The sequence below is a fragment of the Dunckerocampus dactyliophorus genome, chromosome 13 (genome assembly GCF_027744805.1).
Source record: "Dunckerocampus dactyliophorus isolate RoL2022-P2 chromosome 13, RoL_Ddac_1.1, whole genome shotgun sequence".
In the NCBI taxonomy this organism is placed as follows: domain Eukaryota; kingdom Metazoa; phylum Chordata; class Actinopteri; order Syngnathiformes; family Syngnathidae; genus Dunckerocampus; species Dunckerocampus dactyliophorus.
Window position 1 is genome coordinate 27713180 of NC_072831.1, and position 12222 is coordinate 27725401.

Here is a 12222-nt window from a genome sequence, read left to right on the forward strand (position 1 = left end):
TTCAGTATTAATAATTTACCAAACGTTTTATTCCGCTCCAGTCACTCGTTTCATGATAAACCACTTATTTTCAATTACTCAATCAGTATACACATAGAAAGACTTTGGTCCATAGCCTCATACTGTGAGTTAATGTGCAGCTTTTTACTACATTTTGCTTCGTTTATCAAAACCTAAATCCGTGGTTGTCCAAACTGACAGGAAGATGAGGTATTTTCAGGGCTAAATTGGTCTAAATTTGAGCAGATAAAATGACACGTATTTGTCAGTGTTTTGGGACACAAACACGCTCACACTGTCTTCTGTGATGTTCGCTGTAAACCAAGTTGTTGTCCGTTACGTAATATACATACCAAAAAATCCAGTTCAGAACATACAATTTGACAAATCTGAATTCCACAACACATCTCACTGTAAGACAAACAGAACTTTTGAAGTTTTTTTTCCTGGAAAGTATTCAAACGGTTGGATGTTTGCATAGTTTGCACGGCTCCTGATTATGGTGACACAAATGACTAGAAAACTAAACATTTAAAAAAATATGCAATGGCTTAATTTAGCACCAAAGCAGCACTGACACATTGCTGCTGTCATGAAAAGTTCGGAGTGTGTCCAATGTATGGCCCCGGGGCCAATTCCGGCCTGCAACTTATTTTTTTTGTCCAGATTCTGAAAATTAAATGGCTGCTTTATTAGATATTAATTACACTAATTTGCTTTGTCACCTGGAACAAAAATCTTAGATGTCAATGTTTTTTTTATGTGCAAAATGTATCAAAGTAGCCCCCACATCCTTTCATTTTTCTGTGTGCAGCCCTCTGTGGAAAAAGTTTGGACACCCAGTCTACCTTGTTTCCAATTGTCCTCATTGCTTTGTGCATGTCATCTGACACCAATGAATCAAATATAACCCGTGTGAATGAGTGAGGGAGGGCTCTGGAGGCCATTAAAATGTGTAGTTCAACTTTGTTCACTGCACAAGTACTGTATGTGTGCTGGTATTTCACCAGGTTTGATCCCGGATATGATGACACGTGTCAGCGTGGCTGTGAAGCAGGGTTAAAACCAACAAGGCACAGAGGTGATGTGAGTTCAACCAGCGGGAGATGAACACTGGCAAAAGTAAAAAAAAACAAACAAACAAAAAACAAAACAGTGTCGCTGATGCTGGTCCTACAAAGAAAAGGAGGAGAAGTCAGCGGATTTAGGGCGTCTTTGGCATAGCCTCCTCTCTGACGTCCACTTAGCGGTTGCTCCTCATGGCCTCCTTGGCCGCCAGGATGAGGGGAGTCATGCTGGACAGAGGCTTGGCCAGCTTCAGGAAAGGATGCTGCAGACACAGATGCAAATATGCTATCTTTTATGGATGGGCATGATTTTTTTTTTTTTTTGTTTACGTTGATTTATTGCATCTTGAAGTAACTGTGACAAGCCGGGGTGCATTACTTGGCTGCAACCAACAGAGGCGCTGCTGATTCAGCCTCAACTCATTTGCTATGCAGTCGGTCCTCGGTTTACAACGTACCATGTTCAGTCTTGATTTAAGCAGTCAGGATCGTAAATGCGAGAATACGTAGTGGCACATACTGTACCTACACTGAGGAAGGACAACAATGATATAAAGGGAAGGAATTGTCTCTTTTTTATTATTACTGTTTTGTTTCATTTTTGTATGTAATCTTTAAGTCGTTGGTAAACCGAGGGCCTATTGTATAAAGAAAAACACCTTAAAAAAGAGCATTTGAGGTTTCATTGTTAAAACAGCTGTTGTACAAATATTAAATAGTAAAATAAATACATACATTAAGAATAAAAATGTAAAAAAAAAAAGGTAGAAAAATGTAATAATTTAATAAATACACAAAAAAAGCATTTTTAAAAATGAGACAATATTTAAAAAATTATAATAACACAATAATTTAATTTAATCGTCAAACTGATGATGTTACTTATTGAGTCTGATCCAAAACCATCTTTATTATCCTTTGCTGGAGGGTGTGTGGTTTTTGACGTAAGTAACGCAACAACACACGTCAGCGGTGAAGCAGACTGGAGAAGGAAAAAATGCAACATTTAAAGGTCCCCTATTATACAAAAGTGACTGTTCTCAGTCATTTGTGTCCCTAGAGCTTGCTAACGAGCACCAAATGGGAGAAAAATCGATCATCTCCTTCACTTGTCTGCTCCACTTTTCAGAGAAGAGGCTCTCAAACGACATCATGAAGGAAAAAAAACCTCCTTCCTCTTGGATGGGCAAACTGCAGCCCGTGGGCCACATCAGGCCCGTCAAGCGTCATGATCCGGCCCACCATTTCCTACTGCACCATGTGGGCACACAAACAGCTATGCGCAAAAAAACACCCATATATTCCCGCCGCAAGGCATGCTAGGTAGCTTGTGGTACTCTTCCCAACATTTAGCCGTGTTTGTCGCATTTTTGCTAGATTGAATATGTTGAAGTCGCCAGACAAGGAATCAAGGAGGAGTTAACATAATCTTGATCTCCAGTGTTTTATTGTGCATAGTTCATATTGTTGTTGCAGCTGAACTACCTAGCATGCTTTGCAGGCATTTGGAACAGAAATTTTAAGTTGTGTGTTATGTTTAGCGCTTAGTTATTGATTTATGTGATGCATTAACTTGCTGTGGATGTGATGTGCGGCCACCACTCGGAGGACATCTTAGTCAACTTTACCCAAAAACAATAATAAAGGCTTCGCTATACATCTAAACATAACCAGTCAGTAAAGTACACAATAGCGCTTCTTGGAGACATGCACATTCTTAGACATGGACTGCTGATTAGCATTAAAGCTTCAGACAGACAAAACGCACACAGAAAATAGTATAATATGGCAGGCACCTTTAATTTCTTAGTCAGTACTCCTTATTTGGTGTGTGCAGTGTTTTATTTAGTAAGCTTCTGCCGTCATACCTGTAGCAGTTCTCTGCCCGATCCTCTTTTCTCCACGTCCATCTCCAGACAGCGGGACAGGAAGGACTTGAAGACAGGGGACAGCTTCTCTGGACTCTGCAGCTCAGGAGTCCCGTTGGTGGCGATTAAATACAACGCCTGAGTGCAGCACAGCGGCGGCACGAGTAAGGAATCGGGCCAAACGAAGGACATTTGCTCAGTAACAAACACACGGACGGCTTCCATTCACTCACCCTGAGAGGGTTCTCGTTGAGATACGGGGGCTCTCCCTCCACCATCTCTATGGCCATGATGCCCAGAGACCAGATGTCCACTTTGGGTCCGTAGGCTTTCCGGGTCACCACCTCTGGAGCCATCCAGTATGGAGTGCCTACCATGGTGCTGCGCTTGCTCTGTTCCGGCGTGATCTGAGCGCAGAAGCCAAAGTCAGCTGGAAAGGGACAGAAAGAGACACGGTTTAAGATGCAGGTCCTATCAACCGTGTGCTCCACAGTCTGATACAAGACCCGTATCTAAAATTCTGCCTTTACAATAATACACATACTATCTTGTGTGTGCTTACTAAGTTTGACTGATCCATCCATTCCCAACAGCACGTTGTCGCTCTTGATGTCTCGATGGATGACCTGATTGGCATGAAGAAACTCCAGAGCCTGGAGGACCTGGATTCAAAGACGTGACACTAATTCATCAATAACCAATCAGACGGATGATCTTCTCCATGTCAGACTGTCACAGCACATGTCGGAAATTTACCCCAATGAACCGCACCTCCCCAGTGGCGGCAGCCCTGGACCCTGACGCTACCACCACCACTCTTGACAGTAGGCAAGACACAATTATCTTGCTCACTTATGTTACCGGTTATTTAGGACAATAAGGGATGTGTGCTGATTTTCAGTGGATGGTAAATCTATACTGCTACACAGGCTGGACACTGACTACTCTAAAGTATATCCAAAGTGACTTCCTATAGCAGGGGTGTCCAAAGTGCGGCCCGGGGCCATTTGTGGCCCGCAGCACATTCTAAAAATATAACTTAACAAGAAAACAAAAAAGAAAAAAAAACCCAACAACAGCAAAAATGGAAAAATCAACAGTACTTTTACAAGACTAAAGTCCAAATATTAGGAGAAAAAAGCTGTAATGGAACGAGAAAAAGTTGCAAACTAAACAAAATAAAGTTGTCATTTTTGACAAATGAGGTTGGGGAAGAAGTTATAATATGATGGGAATAAAGTCAAAATATTATGGGAATAAAGTCATAATTGAAAGAAGTAAATTTAAAAGAAGAAAGTTGAGTAGTGGGAAATGTTTCAACAAAACAGCGGAAATGGGGGGAAAAAATAGCTGTTATTTTATGAGAATAAAGTCAAAATATTAAGAGAAAAAAGTTTTATAAGGACAAACTCCTAATATTATTTAAAAAAAATAATGTAGCAGAGAATTAACATATTAAAGAACAAATACATTATTTTTACAGGTTGTGATATTATGAGAAACAAGCAAAAGAAAATAAAGTTGTAATTTTTGAAACACTAGGTTGGGGAATAGGTTATAATATGATGGGAATAAAGTCAAAATGTGGGAATAAAGCTATATTAGAAAAAGACAATTTGCAAAGATTATTGGAGAAGAAAGTTGAAATATTTGGAAAATTAACAGCAAAAATGGGAATGAAGAGCAGGTTTGTACCAATAATAGTCTTTTTCACATATATTACAAAGCTGAGATGATGTTTTTTCTTGAAACACAGTATATATTACTTCTTTATCATCTTTACAAAATCTCAAAGTGGCTTTTGCATCCTTTCATTTTTCACTTTGTGGCCCTCGCTGGAAAACGTTTGGACACCCCTGTCCTAGAGTCACTGTATAAAAATGCTTGGGGTGTACTGTGCTGCTTCTGTTTGAACTAAAAACAGGCAATGTGTGTGTGTGTGTGTGGAAAAAGAAAGCCACTGACAGCGTTTCCATGACGACACTGAACCGCTGTGGTTACCAACGGAAGACAAAGACTGCTTTGAATCACTGACACGGAGGAAGACGCTCCACTACTGGAGTGAGATCATTTTCCAGCAGCTTTGTGCTGCTTGCGTTGGCACACGCCAACTTGCAAATCAAACTTTCCTCTATTCGTGTGGGTATTGCAAACCTCTCTGCACACGGCGGCGATCTGGGCCTCGTCCATGCACGTCTCCGTCACCACGTCCGTCAGGGAGCCGCCGGCCAGGTACTCCATCACCACAAAAAGCTCCTCCCCAACCAGGAAACTACAAGACACACGTACACACATCACCAAACAGCTCCAGCCGCACGCGTGGTGGCTGCTACTCTGGATGTTTTTTTCAACCTGTCTACAAAGTTGACTATGTTGGGATTCTTCATCTCCTTCATGACCAGGATCTCGTTGATGATGAGTTCTTTCTTTGGCTGCTTCTGCAAGTTGATTTGCTTGATGGCCACCTGCAGAGAAGAGCAAACACCTTTAGAGCTAAAGTGTTAAGAGGACAGGGCGTTCATTGGAAGCAAAAATTGGAGAAAGGGTGTTATAGTATTCTCTTCTAATTAGGGTTTTTAACATTATTAGAGACCTCTGGACATGAAGTAACACCCCTATAGTCACATTTACACTCGTATGATCCAATATAGTAGACATAATAAGAGTAAATAAGCAATTTAAGACATAAATAAGACTTGTGCTCCTGTATGTTACTAGAAATATGTTCCGTGTGGAGGACAGGAAGTGACATTGTGGGTTCAGAGTTGAGCTTCAGCTTATTATTATTATTATGTTATTATTATGGTGCTAGCTGTGACAAAATTCAAAACTGCAATAAAAGCCTGTTGTTCCGGCGATCAAGTCTGGTGCTTGTCTCACCGAACAATTAGTGACCAATGTAGAAAGATCAAGTCTGGTGCTTGTTTCACCGAACAATTAGTGACCAATGTAGAATACTTCATTCACAATCTCAATGGTGATCTAGTTGGCTTTAGGCACCTTTATGCTTGAAAATGGTTCATTTAGGCAAAAAACACCTACAATTTGCTTAAATGTGCATATTTTTGTAATAAAAATAGGTCACAGTCAACCACGTAACAGCAATCACGCATTAATTCATTTTTTAAAAACTGTGCTAGACTGAGAGAGCGATGTTCGAACCACGATGTAGCGAGGGATGACTGTATTTCCCACATTTGAACACTGATATTTTTTTTACTCAAATAATTCTTGGAGTACAGGAAAAAGTGGAAAGAAAAACACAGCTTTCTTTGACCACATTAACTACATAGTATGCTGGCAGCAACAGAGCCCATGTTGTACTAGCGGTATGGCGCAAACTGCTCAGCCAGCATTGTCAGTGCCTTTTCAGTGGATAATGTTGAAATTATAAAGAAAAAAGACATTTATTTTCTAAAGTCGTAATATTATGACAAACATAGTATGCAGCACAACAGCAGCAACAGAACCAATGTTGTAATGTAGGTATGGTGCAAACTGCTCAGCCAGCATTGCTAATGCTGGTGTTATCCAGCAACAGGTAATCGAATTTATTATCAAACGTTACAACGACGTTAGGGTTACTATGCACCAATATCTATATCAGCCACCTGATGCCACCGTCGCTTCCGTCACCATTGTTAACTACGACACAAGCTAAATAGCTAGTCAGCGAGAGTTGTGGTTGCTCACTGCAATGATCACTTTCCCTGGTAACTAATTACATTGAACTAATTCCATTACTTTTTTGGGAAAGTAACTAGTAACTATAAGTACTTTTTAAAGTAATTGTAAGTGTCATGCACATGAATTTCATACAAACAGCTGAATAGCACATACCAACATTTTAAAGCGCATGCAGAGGTAGATCAAGTTGCTGGATGCTGACATATCAAAATACTTCAAAATGAAGTATCTTACTTTAAAAACTACATCAAAAGGTTGCCTGCAGCCACAGCGACCCAACACTAGTTATTACCTGCCGTCGAGTGGTTAATTGACTAGAGGTGTCAATTTGGAGCATTTACAGTACTCGTATAGTAATGTTTTATAAGTTAGTTGAATTTTTTTATATACTGTACAGTGGGGGAATTAAGTATTTGCTGATATATTTAAGGGTATTTGCTTACAAAGAGTGCAACGGTATGTATTGTAATTTTAATGATAGGTTCATTTTGACAGTGAGAGACAGAATATCACCAAAAAAAGTCGGATAAGGCATTGTATGCAATTTTGGAATTTATTTGCATATTTTTGAGACATTGGAGTCTAGTTGTTTGGGTGTGGACAGGTGTCTTTTACGCAGGTAACAAGGTGGGCAGGTGTATTTGATGTAAATAATTTATTGGGATTGGGGGTGTGTCTTACAGGAAGACTAACTGGCTTGTGGGAGCCTGAACACTTCCTGTTTGGTAATTACTTATTTCTCCCACTGTAAAGCACCAGTTTCTCATTTAATAGTACGAAGAAATGTGTCCAAACTTTTGACTGTTAGAAAAAGAAGAAAAAGGCCATACCTCTTGTCCTGTCGCAACATCTATGGCAGTGTAAACAGTTCCAGACGCCCTGGAAGTTAAAAACAACGTGCAATACTATGAAATATCAACGACTAGCACAATTTGATGGTCATTAAGACATGGAAAGACCTTCAAAGTCCATACCCAGAGCTTAGGTTCTTTTTAACGACCACCAGAGAAAGGGTGGCTGTAAAAGCTGACAAAAGAAAAACATCTATTATAATTCTATTAATCTATTAAATGTCTGCGGTCCCTTTCATTTCCTACCTGTTGAGGCCCCTAGAGGACAGAAAAAGTCTACTCCCAAAAGAACTCTCAATCAACTTAAGTTCTAATAAAAAATACCAAATGTGTAATTATTATACAATTATGATTGTATTATTATTATTATATTTTTAACCTGCTAAATACCCCTGCTTAGAAAAATAGATACAAACTGAGTTATTTTCCATATAATAAATGTTAAGGAGCTGGGACACTATGTCTAAGATCAGGTTTAACTATACGTAAGTTTAGTACTGAAACTGATTTTGATGCTTTGTTGTTTTTTTTTTTTTGCAGGGTCAAATTCCAAATTTCCTAACCCTCATTGACTTCCAATTTTCACCACATTGTAATTAGACAATATAAACATGCATTTTTCTACTTTCAGGGTTTCATTTTGTTGAAAAATAGTCCAATCTGCACAATTTTCACATTGTCGGAGAGTAGGCCTGTCACGATAATCAATAAAACGATTCTTCGAACGATAGAAAAAAACGAGGTCGATAATTTTGACGCCTCAATAAATTGACATGTGCGTATGCCTTTTCCATTTCCTCATGTTGCTGTAGCGCACAGGCTGGATGACAGGAGGGTTCACTTTGCTTATGTCTGAGTGCATCAGTATAGTCAAATGAAGGGAAGTTTTCTTCTTGTTGGGATTGTGCAACAGTTTCTCTTCGTAGGCACAAATGGAACTGTCATTGCATGGGTCATTTTTTCCTCTAAGGTACAATCTGCCCCTGCCTGTCGCCCGAAGTCAGCTGGGATAGGCTCCAGCATACCCCCGCGACCCTAATGAGGATAAGCGACATAGAAAATCGATGGATGGATACAATGTGCCATCAAAGCCAAACAAAAAGCACGCCGCGTACAAGGAGGGTTTGAACTCCAAAGGCAAAATTCGATTAAAACGTGGGACTAGTTTAAATCTCAAAGAAAATATTCCATCTTACCCTTGTCCGATCTTCTCGTATCGCGTGTACTTCTTCTTGGGATCTCCAACGCTGACGATAGTTCCTTTAACGCACACACACACAAATTAGTTAGGATTCATGAACTATTTAGGCGTTATTTCAAAATGAATCTGGGACACTTACTGAGTTTCTCCATGATCTCCTCATCCGTCATCTTGCCTCCTTTCTTCTTCTGTCTGTCGGCTGCCTTGGAGGATGCGTCTCCCTCAGGAGGCGGCAGCGGGTCAATCACCGACCTCGTGTAAACCTGATGAAAAACCACAGGAAATTTAAATCCTATATTTACTTTTATTAACTAAAAAAAGTGGCTGTTTCAATGACTCATCATTGTAATTAATATCACCCCCAATTTATTTTAACTATCGAAGTACCGCTCATTTAGGATGTCCTTTTACTTTTTACATTTACTTCCTAGTGTTAGTGAACTAATTATATTATTATTATTAAATAATTATTAATAATAATTATATTATTATTATTAAATAATATAATAATAGCCCACTGATTTTGTGTGCTCCGGCCTCGGCGCCACAACTGGCGGCGGCGCATCGTCGTCATCATCGTCGCCGCCATCTTTTCTCCCTGGCGAGGTGGTGGTTGCGCTCTGCTTGTCCGGCTGCAGCAAGTGAACACATGTTGTATAACTGACCAATGAGAGCGCGGGAAATGAGTTGGACTACTCACCGACTGAGAATCTTTATCTGAAAGTAAACGAGGCAAACGAGTGAGACGGCGCGTGTGGAAGTTCCGAACACGTGACGTGTGTACTTGGGAAGGAAAACCGACCTGAGGCAGAGAAACTGAGGTACTTCTGCTTCCCGCTGGTGGAGTCGTAGAACTTGAGGATGTCGAGGACCGCCTGGGGGTTCTGCTTCTGCTCTGATTTGCTGATGTTGGAGGTTTGAAGGAGGCGGGCCCACTGCTCCGGCATGCCCTGGACAAACACACAAGACTCACAGATCTCATTTCAAGAAAGGGGTGTCCAAAGGCCGGCCTGTGGGCCATCTGCAGCCCGCAAGTCGTTGATATTTAGCTGCTTAGCCTACGTTCACCTACACTGCATTGTTTTTTCAGCACGGAATTAAGTACAGAATAGGTGAAAAAGATCACATAGAGTGGAACCCGCATATTATCATTATTAGCGAAAAAGCGCCCGCTTAAGTCGACATCACTTTTCTCGACATAAAATATGCGACCCAAAGGGGTCATTTCTTCCGTTCACATGATCCCTGCCGAGCTCCTCTACTGTGGATTACAGATGCAATCCACAGCACATTGAAGTTTGTGATGACATTGCCACACATTCTGTGGGGATACCTGAAGGAGAGCGTGTACTGCAACAACCCACAGACCATTGAGGCCCTGAAGACCAACATCCATCAGCAAATTCGGAGAATCCCTCTTAAGATGTGTGGCAATGTCATCACAAACTTCAATGTTCATGTTGCAGCTGTAATCCGCAGAAGAGGAGCGTGGATTGAACATGTCATCAATTATTGAACTGTGTAGAAAACAAGAGAAAAAGTGGGAAACCTTAGGTATCAAATGTTAATTTGATGCTTCTGTTACAAATCTGTAAATACAATTTTTGAACAAGTTCTCATTTCAAAAACTTGTGTATAATTAAAAAGTGGTAAAGTTTTATTGGCCCACCCTGTATTATGAATACAATATAATTAATATTAATATTATAATGAATATTTTCACAGTTAGAACATAGAAAACCTGTTTTGGACCTTGTAAATACGTTTTTTTAATGTTATTAGAGCCCCGTAGACATTAAATAACACCCTTTTAGTCACCTTTGCACTTGTATTACCCAATATAGTAAACATAATAAGATAATACTATAATAATAATTTAAAAAAAAGCATTACGATATAGGAAAGTTAAAAAGAAGACATAGCTTTCAAAAAATGTGCCTTACTGTGAACTCTCCAGTGACGGCATCAAATCCCACGTGGATGGTATGCTCAAAGTCGGACGGGGAAGAGATCTCCGGCCTGTCCTTGTCCCGGTCTTTCTTCCTGCCTCCTGCAAAGCAGTGTTACATGTGAAAGGTTCCCTCTTGTGCAAAAGTGACATTCTAAGAGTATTTGTTTCAAAAGCAGGGGTGTCTTGGGGGCCATTTGTGCCCCGCGGCTGTTTTTTCATTGGCACAGGTATAGATCAGTTTGTGGTTTGATTTAGAATATATGACATCTTTTTAACAAACCCTCTTAGGGCCCGATGAAATCAGTTTCATCTTTTTAGAATTAAGTTTTTTACCTTTGTTTGTGCGCGCGTACACACACACACACACACACACACACACACACACACAGCTGAACTAGCTAAACTAAGCGAACCCCGGAAGCTTTCAATTCACTCGCCGTAAAAGAGGAGTTTCCAAGGTTTTTCGCTGCCGTTTCGACATGTTTAGTAATGTTTGTGCTGCCTCTATTATAGCACCATTTAAAAATAGGCTTTTTCACCTAAATGGCAAAGCTGGGATACAGTTTTTTCTTGAAATAGATATAACTTCTTAGCATATCTACATTCGTTGCTTTACAAAAAAAACAAAGTGTGTGTCTTCTCGCTGTTCACCTTTCTCAGAGGCAAACATGGAGATGATCTTGTTCCTGGACTTCCGCTCCTCCGGCACGGACGGAAGCGGCCGAGAGCTGTGGTTGGTCGACTGGGGGTCCTTGACTCCTCCTCCTTGGCTGCTCATCCTGACAGGGGGGGCTGGGGGCTTGTCCTCACACACTCCGCTGTCGCACATCTACACACACTTGGACCTGAGGGGAGGCAAACAAACACTTAAAAGCTTAAAAGAAAGCGCTAGATCCGCATAAACCATGTACAGGAAGCACGCATCGGGGCGGTTCGGGCTACTAATGACGAGTCGGGTCTCGTTCACGGCGGCGAATGAATGAGGAAGGAAAGACGACAGTCTGTAGCAGTCTGAGGACGGTGCACGGGATGCAAAAGTGAGCTAGCCTTGATCAACAGACACCAGGAAGTGAGACCTTTTTTAAAGGAACTTAGACTTTTCAGTATTTCTATAAAAAATATAGCGCTTTGTGATAGGGACAAAACATTAGGTCAATACAATACCGGGAAGACGCGTTCTGTCTGTTTGTGTGTAGCTTTAATGCTAATGAGCTGTGTGTGTGTGTCAGACAAGCGCTAATTTGTACACTGTAACTCCGCACTTGTAATAAATGCCATGTATCACATACACCAACGTAGCATTAAGGATTAGCAACATTAGCATAGCTATGGGATGCTAGTGTGATGCTACACTCACATCATGCTCGGTTAGCCTTTTTGCTGAAGAAAAACTAAATGATTCAACTTACAGCTCCAACATCTGTAGCTAACAAGCGGAGTTAATTTAAAAACGTAACTTACATTTTTACATTATTTTATATTATTTTTTATATTGTTGATTTATATTTTATATATTAGAATATTTAAACTATATACTGCTAAAATGACATTATTTTTCTTAATAATCTCCTAAAATTGTGACTTTTTTTCTCATTAA

At 40.3% G+C, this 12222-nt stretch overlaps 1 protein-coding gene across 3 annotated transcripts in view; it reads right to left on the reverse strand.

The window, feature by feature from the left end:
* The window catches only part of LOC129192554 (serine/threonine-protein kinase PAK 2-like), a 19382-nt gene continuing 7160 nt past the window's right edge, over positions 1–12222 (reverse strand). For all 3 annotated transcript variants that reach the window (XM_054796705.1, XM_054796703.1, XM_054796704.1), the window contains exons 2-15: positions 11277–11470; positions 10618–10724; positions 9477–9624; positions 9375–9391; positions 9193–9306; positions 8814–8937; positions 8670–8733; positions 7453–7501; positions 5288–5400; positions 5090–5207; positions 3498–3597; positions 3169–3365; positions 2936–3073; positions 1–1330 (exon numbers count right to left, since the gene is read on the reverse strand). In XM_054796705.1, coding sequence (XP_054652680.1) covers positions 1244–1330; positions 2936–3073; positions 3169–3365; positions 3498–3597; positions 5090–5207; positions 5288–5400; positions 7453–7501; positions 8670–8733; positions 8814–8937; positions 9193–9306; positions 9375–9391; positions 9477–9624; positions 10618–10724; positions 11277–11454 — 1554 coding nt within the window. In that variant the 5' untranslated portion in view covers positions 11455–11470 and the 3' untranslated portion in view covers positions 1–1243. The remainder of the gene's footprint in view (positions 1331–2935; positions 3074–3168; positions 3366–3497; positions 3598–5089; positions 5208–5287; positions 5401–7452; positions 7502–8669; positions 8734–8813; positions 8938–9192; positions 9307–9374; positions 9392–9476; positions 9625–10617; positions 10725–11276; positions 11471–12222) is intronic.